This window comes from Varroa destructor, unplaced genomic scaffold (genome assembly GCF_002443255.2).
Source record: "Varroa destructor unplaced genomic scaffold, Vdes_3.0 BEIS01000004.1, whole genome shotgun sequence".
NCBI lineage: Eukaryota > Metazoa > Arthropoda > Arachnida > Mesostigmata > Varroidae > Varroa > Varroa destructor.
In genome coordinates, this window is record NW_019211457.1 from 19,081,767 (window position 1) to 19,098,972 (window position 17,206).

Consider the following 17,206-nt stretch of genomic DNA (forward strand, 5'->3'; position numbering starts at 1 on the left):
AGAAGCACCCAAAGCTTATACGAACGTTGTAAACTGAATTAAAAATATAGGTCGTAAAAGTAAATGAAATCTCTATGATTTCATCTTGCTACTACATCTGTTAAATCGGTTCTGATTTAAATATATGTGTTCTGCATTCTTACTCATTAAAATAGAACGTTGCTTTAGTAACTATCTAGATGAGTGCTTTTATCTATTAGTAAGACATGTACCCTGAATGTATGAAGTTGCTCATCCAACTTATGATACATACCTTCGTCCCAGTGCGTCAGTACTGTATCAGCGAACAAACGAAGCCAAGGAGGCGAACACATGGAACCGCCACACACATTATTCGTTAGTAGATAAAAAAAAAACATAAACGGTCTACAAATAACAATGCTGCTCATAAATGGGATATAAATTGGTACACTTGAACAATATTGGTAGTGAACATTGAAAATTTGCTTTACGTATATTGTGTTTAGCCAATTCAAAATCAATATGCAAAATGAGTTCGCAATGAAGTTATGCTTACGATAAAGCGAAATTTTTTCTTTTATTATCAATAAAGGTTAAAAAATATTTTGAATTTTTTCATCAAACAGTGATGTGGATAACTAAATTCTCACATAGTTTGACATCGAATAGTTCGAATGTTCTGCTTTTATAATATATAATGTTGATTGATTCAAGCATCTAAAGGCGTTAGAGAACACTGACCATTGCACATGACTTTGTTGAGTTTAGGGTTACTGGATCGTTACAATTAGGCGTGGTACACCTAATAAGTAGGTTATGAAGACTACTCCAATGCAGCGATAGTTTCTTGAAATAAATAACAATTGACAACACCAGAACATTTTCGTAAGGCTCATTCGAACAACATGAAATGCTTACCATAGTAGTCCACGGGTTGAGTGGCTGAAAGTTCAGAAGTATCATTCAGATATTAACACATGTTAAAACTAAATACCTTCCGACATTTGTGGAAACGGAGTAAGCAAGGTGACATACATAGGTTTTAGTGATAGTCCCAGCTGTTGAAAAATGTTACGCATTAAATGAGAATTAACAATTTTACAAAAAAGGGGTTCAAAGAAAACAAAGCAATCGTCTCATTGGTAATACGCGTATAATAATTGTGTTGTCTATATATATGGGACAAAGCCTTTGAAACAGTATCTAAAAAGCAGTTAAAAAACTTAGCTAAGAATTTTCAAGGGCTCATTTTCATAAAAAAAAAAAACAGAAAAAAAAACTGTTATTGCGTCCCACAAGCAAACATTGCTGTTGTACATAGAACCAAAATAATTTATCGTATGATGAAAAAACATAATCCACTTTAATGTACCACCGCCAACAATTTTATTGGCTACTAAGTTTGATAAAGACCATAGCCAATGCGATCGTCTGGCTTATAGGTGTGCTGCGTGCTGAACACTAATAAAGATAACTTTACCATTAAGCAGAGCTTGCGGAACATCGAATATCTTATTTGAGCTCAAAGACTCTTGGCAAGAACAACAATTTAGTACATCCATATATAAACGTGCCGAAAAAGAGAACTAGAAAAAGGTCTCTGTAACACTAAAACACTTGAGAGAAGATGTATTGTGAAAGATATGTCGTTAAGTCGATAATGAGGAATCACACACACAGAAACGACAATTTGGTGTACATCTTAAGGTCGGCTGTAGTTGACACTGCTGTAGTTACTTATAGTCTATTCTCACCATGCACCATACATTTTGGAGTGATTTAAAATCTATGTCAGAGAACCAAACTCATATTAAAAAATGGTGCCACATCACCAACCTTTTCGACCCTTGCCGCCATAACCTCCTGCAAAGGCAAGAAAACTCATTTACAAAGAAAGAATTACACTAAATGGGCAGTTGACTGAGAACGACATGTACAGAACGCGTTACTGCATTAACTCATCATGGGTGGATTGGGTGAATAACAAATTATTATGACAGAAAAATTTTTGAATAAGAATTATTTGTTAATCTGTTTGCGAGTTGCTAATAAGACAATAAAACGACAGTACATTAGAGAGCAATGATATGTCCGGATCAGTTTAGGTGTCGTTGTACAGGAAGATACAACGTAGCCGATTATTTAGCTGTCCTAGTACATTTAAGCGTTATTTAAATATTCACTGAACTGTAAACAATCAACAGTAATCGCTAAATCAAAATGTTGTGATTAGAAAGAATGTACAACCTCCTAAAGCTTTATATTGAAATAGGTTATATTTACCCATTCTTTATTCTTAAATTAATAATTTCATTATAAATTTCCATTTATAGTTACCCATATAAGCTTCTGATTGCGAAGAAAAAGCATTAAAATATCCACAAGTTAGCGGGTATGCCACCTATTGTTAATTGTTTTTTGAAATAAAGAGTTTCATATTCAGAAGTGCCGATTGCCACGATTTATTGAACGCACCTTCTCTATCGTTTCCTGGTAAAGTCTGTGTTGTTTTTGAGTACATAACGCACTCCTTAGGAGGGATATTGCTCTGGTTTACCGTAACCACCTGAAGAGCTACATTTTTCCTGAAAACACAAAAAATAGGTATTTAAAACATTTTTCTTAGCCCGATAGAGAATAAACTACTTTTTAAATACAAAGTAATTCGCAAAGTACGTTTTGTCTGAAGCCTCGTCAATGCCAAAAGTGATGTATTTAATTAAAACGTCTACCATGTTTGTTTCATGCTATACTAATACCTCAGTCTTCTATTGCTCACACATGTGCTACGCGAAATCTAAATATGTATAAGAATAGCTAAATTAAACGCATTGATATTTTCTCTAAACGAAGAAAAGTAAATATACGTAAGGTCATGTTGAATCCTTGTTGAAGCACCACAATCTGATTGCCTACCTCGCTTTTCTGGTGGGCGTTGCTTGAACGGATGAGGCAATCGAGTGGACATCCGGAGTATCTCCACCAACTCCCACCGAGTGCCCCGATCCCGCCACTCCACTAGATCCTAGAGGCGAATCTGAAACGAGAATGAAGCATATTCATACTACATGGTTACACTTCAATGGATTGCTAAACTTACTAATGCAAAGCTTAACAACGAAAATTGATTTTATTGAAATGAAAGAAATTATTTGAAAATGATTTACGTCTATCCTTCATCATAAAAAGGACAATATTTTTAATAATCGACTACCCTAAGAATAACGACTAATTTATTTAACAACGAAGCACAAAAAGCTTCGACAGCAGACAATACATAACCGTTTGTGTGGTCTATACGGTTTGTAACATGCATCTTTGAGGTTACATGGTGCCTTCACATCGTGTTTTTTTACCATTACCTTTTCCCGATAATAGACTAATGCCCAGTGAGTCAAGGATGTCGTCCACATCAGATCGCGCAGCAATGGACGCCTCGCCAGTCTAAAACGGATTTCCAAATTAGCGCAAATTAGTACACGAGCCTCGGAACAAAGCTCATTAATTCGAGAGATATTGGTCACTACATGGTGTGAGGTACCGAGTGTTGCAATCTAGGTTAATAGTAACATAGCACTGCATGCATTGAATAAAATTTTTCTGTAACGGATAAATACATAATATCAAATTCATTGTAAACGAATAAAACTGGTACCGAAGTGTGACTTGGCCTGTTTGCGATTAAATCACCACTTCAGCATCTGAAGTTAAAAAATAGCAAGCTATAAATAAACTGGGTCTGCTAATATGAATGAAGCAACGACTTTTTTTTGGTACATATATGGATCCTGGTCAGCGTTTATTGCTGAATGTTAAACGAATGTATTTATTAGGGAGTAAAGTACAAAAAAGTAAATTTGAATCGATTAAGCACACTAGTATCTACTGAACAGCTGTTATCACTTAAGATAGAACCTAATAGTAATATAATAACGTATAGGCATTTTTAGGTTGAACTATGTGGGAAAGCAACTTTTACAAATTAGATGATAGTGAAGCGTTTTTATAGCTATATGAGTTTCAGTTAATTCAGTGTAATGCATATGAATTTGGTTTGTCATTATGCGTTCCAGTCAAATGCTAATAAGGGGCGCGCTTTATCAATTGTCATTTAATCCCGTCTAATTAATTGATGCAGTGCTGTTTGTAAGCTCAAATCTCGTAGTAACCTGTATTAGTAGATACTTACGAGTTGATTGCCTACCCAAACATGATCTATCGCGTCAGAAAATTATTGATCGCATTAGAGACAGCGCCCACAATCACTGGCCTTCGTTCACTCAAAACAGAGGGAGGCGACCGAACACAAAGGTGAACCTACCCCCGCAGCAGCAGCCTGTAGCCTTTGCTGGCGTTCTTTTTCTTCTTTGGCTTTGAGACGTTCATTACGGAGCTGTTCCAGCTTCTGCCGTTTCTTTTCTAGCTCCGCCCGTCTGGCCTCCATGCTGTTCATTCTGATGTCGATCGTCGACTACCTGGCGGAGCTGCAGTCGTAATCTAACTCTCCCACCATTCACCAAAGCAGCACAGTCCAGCCTTTAAACAGACAAGCAGCGAAGGGCATTAATAAACAACTGTACTCAATGAAGTACACACTCATATGCACACGCGAGCCGCTGGCCGAACACACAGCACGCACAAGAAAACAAACGAAGTCTCTCCACAGTGCTCAATACAGGAGCTGTCACACCAGCTTGAAGGTTTCGATCCGTGGCCGCTATTCTCTGAGCGAAACTGCATTAATTTCCGAACGAGTCCCCGTCCGGCCCGCCTTTAACATCTGAAAGCACCTATGAAACGTCGCGGGCACATAGATTGAAATTCGAATCGTCTGCGAACAATTTTTCTGGAGCCTACCGATATCAGAAGCATTTCCTGTTAGCATAGTATAATATAAAATGGTAACAGTCACAGGGTGCGTTGTCTAAGTAAGTATCCGATATCATTAATAAAACACAAACGTGCCGATATTCGTTTTCCTTTATCCATATTTCTGTGTGTACTGCTTATCCTACGATTTAAAGCAAGAATAAACGAACGCTTCGACATCAAAGTCTTTACTTCTGCAAGCTGCTTCAATATTTCCAAACATTTCAGCTAACATCTCTTTATCACTTTAATTGACGGCATTTAAAGTTCTACGAATACTGAGAATAGCCTCTGATAACGCGTGTCAGCGGCCGCCTCAGCGGCACAGCATCATCAACTCGGTTTAGCAGAACTTCGTTGCAGTTGTGTTTGTATTAATCCCGACCTGCGTATATCTGCGGACTATTCCAGTATTGCTTTCTCTAATAGTTTGGCGCAGTTTCATTAATGGTTGCCCTGCGATAGTCTAAGAGTACCCTGACATAGCCGGAACAGTAATTGTTTACGTTGTTTTCCATGTAGCCTGTCGTACGTGACCCCACAAAACGAACATTTACTGCTCTTGCTGCTGTCGCTGCTTAGGAAGGTGTTCACTGCTCCAGCAGCGGACAATCTAGAATCAAAATCACTGTCATCAGCCGCCGAAGCTTCGGCTGCCGACAAAACCGGACTATAGGCGCACAAACACAGACCACCACAACAACAACAACAACTAACAACTAGGAAAAACTAACTCGGCTGCGACTGCTACCGCCGCTTGCACCGCCTCGGAGCACCGAACGTGGCCACCCTGCCTAACCAACTAATTAGACGACAAACTGAGAACTGCAATGCAATATCGCGCTATTGCCGCAACTCGTCGCAGCGGTAGATGAGTGACTCTCTAGTGAGTGACTATCTGTATGTACTCTATACGTGTAGCTTTTTAAGACTGAAGAAGTGGAAGGACTAAGTCGAGTGGACTTGCAAAGAAATCGGAATTGAGTGGAGAAGGAGGAGGACGTGCAACTACTACCACAATTTTTGGGGGATTGCCATCGAATCTGAACACTTTCTGCCCGTCCATTCGTTTGCCCGTGGAGCGTGTATACCTTATACCCTTCTACCTGGGTGTTTGTTTGTCCAGGTTAAAGAAGACAAGCGCTCTGTGTCTTTGCTATCAGGACAATTGAACTGAAAGAAAAAAGGAATAAGAACAGACAAAAACGATTCCGGGAAGAACGTAAGCACACGAGAGACCTGTCAGTGTAGAAGTGACTACAGATTTGTGCATGTATACTGTAACTGCTCAACCGTTCCAAGTGTGATTGACACACTCACTTTACCTGAACAGAATTGTGGTCGAGCTTGAATTACAACAGAGTTGCGTTAAGGCAGTAAAAGTTGTTGTAGGATAAAAAGCGTTACGTGTAGGGTACTGTAAAATCTTGAACGGGCTTGAGGGACATATTTCGACATCAGTGCGAACTGCAGTTGGTTTTCTTGTGATCTAGAGCCGGCTGCTGCCGCTTCTAGGAGTGTGAGCGCTGCAGCTGGATTAATCGAGTGACGGCGCCACGAATATGGCGGACAATGGTAAGTTTGCCATTACAAGATATTTGAGGATTGACTAAAAACATTTCGCTAATAGAATATTTGCAAAAGCATTAGAGTAGTCACTTTTGACGAAGAACTATTTGATCTTCTATTATAGAAGGGACACGACTTCAGCGAACGGCCTACGCTAGCTAGCCAGGATGATGTTAATGGCTGTCTGTACGTATTAATCTGATTCGCATTTAGAGTACTGGTGGGATAACATGCTCTCCGATACGTATTTCTATGTGGTGTAAATTTGGTCAAGTCAAATGTCACGCGTGAGGCTAGCGGGTCTTCCAGAGGCGCACGAAATGTTAATAGTCTAAGGAGAATGGAAAAAATTGGTGATCTTCGTTCTGTGAAATCTCCACTTCCTGTATTCCAAGTGAACCTTTTGTTGTTTTCGATGCACCCTCTCTCACGAGGGACGATTTTTTTAAATAAAAATTTCAAAAAGAAAGAACTTGTGATTTTAAGGTTGACTTGTACTTTTGTTCACTTTATCACAAGTTGTCTCCTGAACATAACGATTTCTATAGTTAATTTAGTTATTCGATTGTAGTTTCTGTGTTTTCTTCCAAATGTCTCGCGTATATGATTGTTATCGTTAACACTCAATATTATTATTAGGTTCCAAGCCTATGGATACAAACCTAGATATGTATAAAATATCCTTGAACCAATGCATCAAAATTGACATGTTATGAAATTTGTCACTCATGGAAGGATCGGTTTCAGGTGTAGTATCAATATATGTTCTGTATTTGGTATAGGAAATTACTGTTGTTTGGCATTAGGTTCTACCTGAGTGTTCGTGTTTGACACATTCGTTTATAGTGATTGCAGTCGCCGATCTGCCCAAAACGACTTAACGAATGCCGCCGCGGCGAGCTTAAAATGGCAACGAGATTTCTTGAAAACTGTGGAGCCTGTGTATCCAGATTTTTCTTTAAGTCAGTGTTAGTGTATTCATTAGTGCTTCAAGGAATTAAGACCGGTTATTGAAATCTTCGCGGCACTGCTGTTACTCGCATTAAGTTTAGAATAGCCGTTTTCTAACACTACGTAAAAAAGGGCATGTCATAAAGGGGCAGAGACATTCGTTTGGTCATGTATGAAGCATACTTGCTAAATATTCGTTGGTCGATTGATATCACCTAAGGGTGTCCTTTCAAGCATACTTTCCCACCTTATCGTGAAGTTTGTAAGGCAAGCCGAATTCATCGCATGTCACCTACAGATACAGCCGACAAGCTTCTATTTCGTAATAGAGGTTAAAACAAACACTGGATTTATACATTCATAAGATAGTCTCTGAAATATGGAATTCTGCAGGCAGTCAGATGTACGCTTATTTAGAGTGAACTATGTCTTACAATAAGAAAAGCATATTGGGTATCTCAATCCTGTGAGCACTCGCGCAGAGTCATTGAATTACCTGATCCTATTTTTATTTAAGATGTATTTAAGATAAAATGGAGCTAGATAAGGTTCACAACGCAGTTCATGGATTTACTTGTAAATTGCCCCGTACTGACAAAGTTACTGCAGCCTTTATGTTAACAACAGATAGTGGTCAAAAGTTTGCTATCATTTCCTCCAGTTATATATAGTTTGCTTTAAAATTTACAACTAGCACATATGTGTGTCTCATGATTAGGCTTCAAGTACACTCGTCTTTTGTGCAGCTCTAAAATAAGTAAAAGCATACATTGTAGCTACCGAACTGAATATAAAACTAAGCGTTAATTACGGAAGAGCGTTAGATGTCAATGATTGTCAGCTGAACCTGAAGATTTGAACCTAAAATTATCCATAGAAGTTGACCTACATGACGAAAAATATTAGAGGTATTCTGCATTGTGTATTATGGTTTTTTCGATTATTTCTTTCAGGCACGCTTGGAAGTCGAAATCCATTTGCGATCAGAGCCACTACGCCAACAAGAGGCGAGGATACAAGTAATCGAGGTGAGTGCGCTAAAACGGGACTAATGCCTTAGCCTATTTCAAATATAACTAGCTATAATATATAAAGCTAACGTAAAACGAATGAGCTCATACTGTTTCATAGCTAAACTCAGTTGTTAATTCGTCTACCTTGCTTTTTAAAAAGCCAATGTTCCTCTTAAATTCTTCGCTCACAATATCATATACTCGGATATCATTTAGGCCACTTCGAAATGTTTTCTTTAAAGTATTAAATACTCCTGGGAAAAGAACTTTTTCACGATGTGAATTTCTTTTATTACAACCAAATAAAAGGCCTTTCAGTCTATTTATAATGACTATCAGATCTTCTTTATTAAACTTTAATATACTCTTTGCAATGATAGAATTAACTGGATGATCATATATGAGACTCCGAAGCCAATGGCTCCGTAATACGCTCTGGTAAACTTCTGTTGATAAAAATCTTAGACCCCGTCCGCAGTATTAAGCTTGATTTGCTGAAGTTTTCTTTGGGTTATTTTTCAAGTACAGATATAATTCCGTTAGCGGATTTGCCCTGAGGCAATATTAATTCGGATTAGCTGCTTGACTAAAAATTTAATAATATTTCATTTTAAGCTTTTCTTAATTTTTAACTAAAGCAATAATGTTTTGAATTGCTTGTAGCTGAAATTCAGAAATCTCTATAGCCTGTGTATAGTAAGGGATAGAGCAAGTTAAAAGAGGGTTTTTAAGTAAGACTTTGCCTTGAGCAGTGTTCTGTGTTAATGTGGTTCTGCATTAATGAAAGACTCTATTTTGAAAGGCGGTTACTTCGATACTCATGTCGTAATAAAACGCTTCTAAAGCATTAGACCTTCTATTGAATTCGCTGAAGAAGTCACTCAATTTATATTACTCAGCCGCGATTATGATATTTTTATGCTGGCCAGTAAAACAGACTTCTTCGAACTTAAAGAAAATATTACCTGGTAACCTAGTGTTTTAATAAAAAAATCCTGTAAAAAGAGTCTCACTCATAAAGCTCTCCCAAATTAACTTTATTCTCATAAAGCTTCTCAAAAACTATAATGTACCATTCTTTCCTTTGTTTGCATTTGGTTGCATTAGTAATCACTCTATGGGTATGTAATGGTGAATCAATTTTCTTATCATCACTCTTTTTAAAAGTCCTGGCTGTTAAATGGGTATATCTTGCTGCATGATACTGCATTACTACTTATACGAATTAAATTTAAAAGAAAAGTACTTTAGTGCTACAAAACGATAATGTGTTAGTGCGAAGATTTCAGCGATACACGTAGTTACTGCAGCGTTTTTCCTAGAGAAGAACATCATTCAAACTCAAAATTTGAAACGAAAAGGTACTGTTGTTGTTACTTATTTTTTTGCAATTATGATAAATAGTGATGATGCGAAATACGAGTGTGTTCATACCTGCTGCGCGTCATATCAATTAGAGCGAAGTACTTCTCAAGATTTCTTTGGAACTTTTTGATTACTATCATAATTATCCTAATTAATACCAATAAATCTTATTGTAGATGGTGTATAGAACAATTTTGAAATTTCGTTTGACTTTGCCGGTTGTTATTGATAAGATATAATACTGCTATAGTAGTTGCCGTTAACTTAAAATGAATAGCAAACCAATAAAAAATGTATTTCTATATATCACCTTAATATTTTTCATCCTTATGAGATCACCTCAAATTGGTCGAATAACTCTTGTTTATCTTCAACATAAAATACCTACCTGTACCCAATTATGCTTACGCGAGTGATACGATCTAATGTGGTACCATTGTATTTGGAGACAATATCATTCTTTATTTGCAATTGTATTTGTTCAAGTTTACAAAGTAAACAGTTGCAACAATGATGCTTTATACTGCCATATGCCTTATCCGAGTTTTTCAATTGCTGAAAAAGGTATGAGGTTCAACCGCAAGAAGACTCAAAAAATTTAGATGAAATTAATTTTATACATACACACAGCTTCTTTTCAGCGAGTTGCTATGACCACTAGGATTAACTTTTAAATGTTAAGTGTCCAATGTTGACTGCGTTAAGAGGTTCCTAAATTTTAGTTTATGCAATTTTTGAGAAAGATGTATTGTTGTAGCAAATTAGAAGACTAGAAGTGTCCATAACGCATCTAAAGATCAAGTTTAACATTTGGTGACTACTATAAAAGTTAAAAAGAGAATGATTGTATTGTCCTAAAGTGAAGTTAGTTCTGTTATCAATATTGCTATACGACGACTTGACAATAGCCCTTGCATGTCAGCCTCGAGCTTTTGAATCTGATTCCTTCTGGTTGTTCAATACTGTTGCGAAACTTATTCATTTCTGAATGTCACGTCACTATATAACAAGACCTGACCTTCGTGAATAGCGTTGTAACTCTACTAGATTGAAATTGGCGCCTGAAACGCCTGGCTCGGTAGACAGCATTGGCTATTTAGGGTACCAGCATCTGCTAAACACGGTTTTTGCATGATACTTTAAATTTCGCGGGCCGAGTTCGCGGGCCCATTCTCCTTTCCTGATTTCTCGGCTGCGATGACTCTCGCTGTTTTAATGCGCGCGTTAATCAGCTGGTTCATTAAATGTGTTCGGTCTTAAAGCTCTGATTAACACTTTTAAAAGTTGTGTTAAAATAAGTCAATTCTCTATAACGACCGCCCAGGCCAAAAATTGTGAACACCGAATGCTGCGAGTGGGCCCTCTGGAACTGTCCAACCGACTCTCTAAAGATTTTGGGATTTGATACCAGCATGATTTCATCTGATCAAACCTCGCCAACTAGTACGTACAACAAAATCATTTTCTTTTTTGAAGTTACCTTGCCGAATAATCGTGGCTTTTTCAAGAAAACGTTGTATGCCACCGTTCGATTGATTTATGCGGTTGAAGTTCTGTCCTACTTTTCCGCATAGGGTTTCACATTAACTTGTTGACGTTGCTGTCAAAAAGAAGTGATTTTGTTGCATTTTTAAAAAGGGCATTTGTCTGGACTAAGATAACGGTGAGCTCCATCGAACGATGTATACTCAACCGTTTCATAACATATTTATGTTAAGCTCAAGCAAAAGAACAGGAATTCCGCAGAACTCTTTTTTGAGCTTTAAGCTTGTTAAAAGTAATCAAGAAGATTTGTGAAAAAAAATCGTCGCTTACAGTGACAGCAGGTAGGACGTTTATTAGGGGGTAGTTACTGACTTCCAAAAGTGCCACTGTGTTCGAGAGAAAGGTTGTCTGTTATCTGTTTGTAATAATAACTTTGTATTTTATTTTTTTCGGGATTTGAGGGAACACTTTTTTTTTTTTATAATTACGTATCATACCAACGTATTGGTTTACTCTGCATTGTTATGCGGAAAAATGGGATTAAAATATGTCAGAGAAAATACTTAAAGTGAAATTTTGTCTCATGATTGAGTTTTAACTCACGCTTTTCCTTGTGATTCATTCTGTACTTGTCTGCTGTATCGAACAAATGGGTCTACTAAAGTAATTCTAATTAGAATTTATGGAGTTGCCCTACTGAAACACGCCTTTAAAGATAAATGCAATTATGTCTTGGCTGTATGATTTGTGCAGTAAGCCTAAAGCATCATGAAATTTCACAACGAAGGCAGCTAAAAAACATCACAGACCTGAGTAGAAGCGCTGTTTCTAGTATTGATGCTTTTTTTAAGTTTCCTGACCTGGGAATCAGGATGAAAGTCCGCCAGTTAAAGGCAGAAATCGTTTAAAACAGAAATAAATGTAGTGCTTTCTTTAATAGATGACGTTCTCTATTATCAAAGCATAATTCCGTGTGTTTATGAATTATTCTTATCTCTTTATAGATATAAATATAATAATCAACGGTAGCCTGTTTTTGTTAAATAATTCGCTTTGGGCAAAACACCATAAAAGTTTAAAATTCATTACGTTCATTCAGCGTTTATAGTATTCTTATTATTAGTATTTACAGTAGTGTTAGTAACAGAGACATGGATTGAGAAAAATTTCGTAAATACAGAATTCAATCACGACGTAGGTGTAACAATTTTTTTGTTGAATGTGTCTTAATTTAGCAATTTAATAATTTTGGAAAGATAGTAGAGATCACTGGAGCGTTTTTTTTTGTTAATCCTTTATAGAATCTCGTCCATTGGTGGCACCACCCACCCTTGTGCTCGGCGGAACTGGCGGCGCCCAAGACTCACCTCGCGCGTCGGGATTCGTGCTGAAACCGTCAGCCCTAGCAGCTCAGACTTCAAATCTCAAAATTTATAACACACCTACCCGTATTAATAACAATAATGGTAAAAGTCCTTTTACCTCACTAACTAGTAGTCATACTTCGAATTAAGGCCTCTATCGTGTAAATGTAGGTGATGGTCTAAAATACTTGTGAGTAGAGGTATTATAGACAAAAGAAGGCTTCCATTTATTGGTCAGAGTATAATTACTCAGAAGAAAACGTGGGTTTTTGCGAAGCAATATGTACGACATCTGGAAAGGTAAACATACATTGCTCAAGAAAAAAATACGTTTTTCTTTGGAAACGAATTGTATTCTACTTGGCTTTCAGGAAAACCAACTGATAGGTTGCTTGCGGGTGAGGATGACACCACCTTGGCGAAATCCATGGAACAGAAAGACACCAACGCGGAAATACCTTGTTCCGAAAAATCCGTCCCCTCAAAATGTGCCATGGCGGTGGAAAAAAGGGACTCTCCAGTAGCAGCTAAAAAAGAATCATCGACGGACAATAAATCTGAGTCTGGCGTATTCAAGTCGGATACAGATATAGGCGAAGTGGTTTTTGGCCAAAATCTTGATAACCGTGTCACGAATGTAAGTTGATCGTTTCTGCGAAGCTGAGTCTTTAGTTGGAAAATCTAGTCAAAAAGTCACTTTTTAAACGATGGAACGAAGACTTGTATCGTCTTTCTTACTGACTTACTACTCTTAGTAGAACAAAGATTTTGCTGCGCTGCATTAAAATGCATTTAACCCATTTCTGGCCCTATATCGTTTAAAGGTGATTCTTCCAAAGCCTGCAGAAACTAGCAATGAGAAAGAGGGGTTTGTGTTTGGTCAAAACCTGCATGAACGGGTTGCGGTAAGTTCACTGAGCTCATTTAACGTTAAGTTGGGAAGTCTTATAATCATAATATGTACAACGACCATTCACAATCGATTTCCATTATGAAGACCTACTTTTGGGTACCATTTTATACGTCAAAGATAAGTTTATTTATAGCCAATACAACTCGCCTTGAGGCGTAACTTTTTTAAATGCCGACAGTAAAATTTCTAACAGCCTTAGAGTTTATAAAACACTGATTTCAATGTCAACTTCTTGATTCATTCACCAGAACGCTGACGTATCAGAAGTAAAAACAGAATCGGTAAACTCCAGTGAACTGAGCTTCGCCGCCGCGGCGTGTGAAAAGGAGGGTTCAGGTGCTGGAATAGGAGATTTAGATGGAGGTTCTGACGGCGCTGCAAAGGGAAAAACTGGAGAGAAACGTACTCTCACGGAGACTGCCGAGGAACATCAGCTAAGGCTTGAAAATGAGGCAAAAAAGGGTCGGCTTGACGAAGTTGAAGTTTTAACAGGTCAGTTTTAGACTTTTTAGGGAAACAGTTTTTCAAACCGAGCCCATGTGTGAGTACTTCCGGGTTTGTCCCTACAGGGGATCACGTTGTTAAAAATTAATTTTCATAAAACGGCATCGAAATTAGCCTGATTTTGAAGCTTATTTGAATGCTCGTGCGACCGCTAAAGGTGCTACCTACGATGAATAAAAAGCCCTGCATAGTGAATTAAGAAATAACTACAACTTCACATCTATGCAGCAATGTAATTGTTTGCAATTTTTGCATAGTTATTTTTATTAGCAAGTACTATTCACACTAGTTAATGAATACCTCTAATAAATGAAGATCGAGTAATGAAACCATTTGTAACGAATTTTTTTGTAAAGTATTAAAGAATTACGCTATAAGCTGTTGTATATTGCAGTATATGTACTAACGTAAGATATGGGTAGCCTTATAAGGTCATGTTGTGAACTTAAACAAAGCTTAATTAATAGGGTACGTATTATTGTTCAATTAATTTTTATAGGAGAGGAAGACGAAAGCAATGTTCTACAAATTAATTGCAAACTGTACATCTACGAGGAAGCTCAATATCAAGAGCGTGGCAGAGGCGTATTGCGAGTTAACGATAAGCAGAACCCAGATGATGGCTCCATTCAGAGCAGAGTTGGTAAGTTCTCTATCTAAACCTGGGCATGCCTTGGTAATTCGTTTTACTTAATTCGAATTAATTAATACGAGGATTAAACCAAATATTATTCATTAAACAATGAAAAGGAACGACCCTTTTTAAGCTTTGTTAACATACTGCTATTGCGTACTTCAGTAATGCGCACCCAGGGCAGTCTACGAGTGGTGCTGAACACTAGCGTATGGTCTGGAATGAAGGTGGAGCATCCATCGGCGAAGAGTATCCGCCTAACCGGTCAGTCACCAGAGGGTGTGATTGGCGTATTCCTCGTTCAGTGTATATCACCGAAGGATGCGGATCAGCTATTCCATGCACTTGAATGGCGCGTTCAGGCGCTCAAAAAAGCACAACAACAAGGCCAACAGCAAGAACCGAGTCAAAAAAATAAAAAAGATCCGGTAGATGACGACGATGATGATGATGATGACGGAGATCGGGAAGATGCTGAAGAGGAGGAGGGTGAAGACGACGATGAAAAAGTTGAAGTTGAATTGGAACGTAAACTCGATAGTGGATCGTCTGTTGTTGATCTAAAAGACGAGAGCGAAACGGCTAGCGGTAAACATGACGACAGGAGTTCAGGAGAGGAGGCTGGCAACAGCAATAGCAACAACATGCTTCACTACGAATAGGCAATGGTAGTATGTTTATAGATCACTATGTGCTGTATTGCAAGTACATAAGAAACATGAAATGGCAAAAACCGGGAATTATATACACATTAACAACAATACTGACAATACAAAATAATAATAACGATAATAACTCCAAATAGTAACAATGATAACTAGTAAATCGCGCGCCAATCTGAGCGTGGTGGAAGTGTGTAGATTAATTACGTATCAATAGTGACAATACAAATGCCGACATACAGTGTAATTATATCAGTAAAATGAAATTGGGAAAAGGAGAATTAATAGCGAAGCCGTGAGAAAGAAGGGATATGAATATATAAGACTAATGGAACAATGACGATAATAAGATGTCATAAATATCGCTAAAACGGGTAAACTGCTTTACAGGCGCATGAGAAAGCGTTTCGTATCAGTAACTATATTATGACTGCCAACATATTTAGAACATGGGAAGTAGGACGAAGTTTACATTATAACTTGAAGCTAGAGTCTAGGCTTGCTATTTTAAAGTCTGCTGTTCTAGCTTTTACATATGGCTATCGTTACGTCGTCATTGGCAAAATGACAGGAAGAGAAGAAGCAACAATTATTTAGAGGAAGCGTCACTCATAAACCCCGTCTTACACGGAAAATATTGAATAAAGATGAAAATATACACGTATGTTAAAAGTTATGAACGAACACATGAATTGACAGCAAACGGGCTGACACGGACGTGTGATGCCCCGACGCCAAGTAATGGGCATTGAGGAACGAGATCAGATTACTAAAAGAAAATACGGAAATGGCAAAATATATCGAGAGATGGACTGCTTAGCAAAAGCGATACCGATAAACACGGATTTGAGTTACAAAAAATTATATTGCTAGTATTTGCTAGGTTGATTTAGAATATGAACATTAGGGATGAAACGGTGAATTACAATAGTTGGAACACAAGTTTGATGCGACATTGACGTAAGCACCTGTTGCGTTCACTTTAGATACCAGCTGACCCCGTTCCACACTTTTCCCTCTGTGACTGTTCTTAAAAACAGCGACGCACTAGGCATAGCCTCTAATAACACATAAAAAAAGCAAGGCATTATCTTTGATCGTTGTAACATGATGATATGCATATATAAGAGAGTTAGGATCAAAAAGACGATGGATAATTGTGCTTTAATCTGCGATTACGAAAATATGTGGAATTCTAGATAATGATACGAACATGTTTTCTGGTGGCCAAGAGCAAACTCCAAATAGAACGAAAACATATAAGTAGTTACATGTTAAAACTCCCATGGAAGCCAGAAATATAACAATGGCACGTACTAGTAAAATGATCTAAGGGCAAAAACCGATCGCAGATTGATGTCCAGGCATGATGAGAAAGATAACAAAAAGTCTATATTTAAAGGACTCTTTGCCAGCATGCGCACACATTCTTAGATCTATTGTTGTTGCCGCTTGATGCTGCATCCGCTGATCGCCTTAGAAAAGATAAAACTAATTATGCTAGGAACGAATAAAACAAAAATACAGAAGTATATAAGTCATAGCTATCGCGAGCTTAATACACTCAGAATTATGATGATACGCATTTGTGCGGGCTAAATAATGATTTTGTTTATTAATTATGGTTATGATAATGATGGTGATAATGGCAGTGGCTATACTTATGTGATTAAACAAAGAAAGGTAAAACTGGTCGGTCACTTCAGGAAGCCGCTGTAAAGTAGTATATATTGGCAAGATGCATTGTACAATTTTAATATTGCGCCAATATTGACTAATAATACATTGGCCAGAAACCATTGAATCCAGAACAGCATATGCGAAAATGTACGTTATGGACGATGACCAACGGCTACCTGTGTACATTTAATGCTGTAGTTTTTACTCTATGTTATAAGGGTCTCCTCCAGGGTGTA

At 37.6% G+C, this 17,206-nt stretch overlaps 2 protein-coding genes across 6 annotated transcripts in view; one reads left to right on the forward strand and one right to left on the reverse strand.

Moving 5' to 3' along the window:
• The window catches only part of LOC111250003 (dynein, cytoplasmic 1, intermediate chain 2a-like), a 24,464-nt gene extending 18,760 nt beyond the window's left edge, over positions 1-5,704 (reverse strand). For 2 of the 3 annotated variants that reach the window (XM_022804561.2, XM_086986534.1), the window contains exons 1-7: positions 4,283-4,707; positions 3,324-3,405; positions 2,878-2,998; positions 2,437-2,546; positions 1,798-1,824; positions 880-903; positions 254-274 (exon numbers count right to left, since the gene is read on the reverse strand). In XM_022804561.2, the coding sequence (XP_022660296.1) occupies positions 254-274; positions 880-903; positions 1,798-1,824; positions 2,437-2,546; positions 2,878-2,998; positions 3,324-3,405; positions 4,283-4,414 (517 nt within the window). In that variant the 5' untranslated portion in view covers positions 4,415-4,707. Of the gene's footprint in view, positions 1-253; positions 275-879; positions 904-1,797; positions 1,825-2,436; positions 2,547-2,877; positions 2,999-3,323; positions 3,406-4,282; positions 4,708-5,564 lie in introns of those variants that run through there. The other variant, XM_086986533.1, reaches the window with a different exon arrangement.
• Positions 5,705-6,266: 562 nt separating this feature from the next.
• RanBP3 (ran-binding protein 3) lies at positions 6,267-17,160 on the forward strand. Of its 3 annotated transcripts, none has more exons than XM_022804567.2 (8): positions 6,267-6,405; positions 8,304-8,378; positions 12,515-12,679; positions 12,949-13,214; positions 13,402-13,482; positions 13,739-13,982; positions 14,494-14,637; positions 14,794-17,160. In XM_022804567.2, exons 1-8 carry the CDS (start codon positions 6,393-6,395, stop codon positions 15,288-15,290), a joined length of 1,485 nt encoding a protein of 494 aa, XP_022660302.1. In that variant the 5' UTR covers positions 6,267-6,392; the 3' UTR covers positions 15,291-17,160. The 3 variants fall into 3 exon arrangements, with proteins under 3 accessions (XP_022660302.1, XP_086842661.1, XP_022660303.1); XM_086986535.1 differs by lacking the exon at positions 6,267-6,405 and adding an exon at positions 6,552-6,585; XM_022804568.2 differs by lacking the exons at positions 6,267-6,405; positions 8,304-8,378 and adding an exon at positions 10,952-11,171.
• Positions 17,161-17,206: the final 46 nt, after the last annotated feature.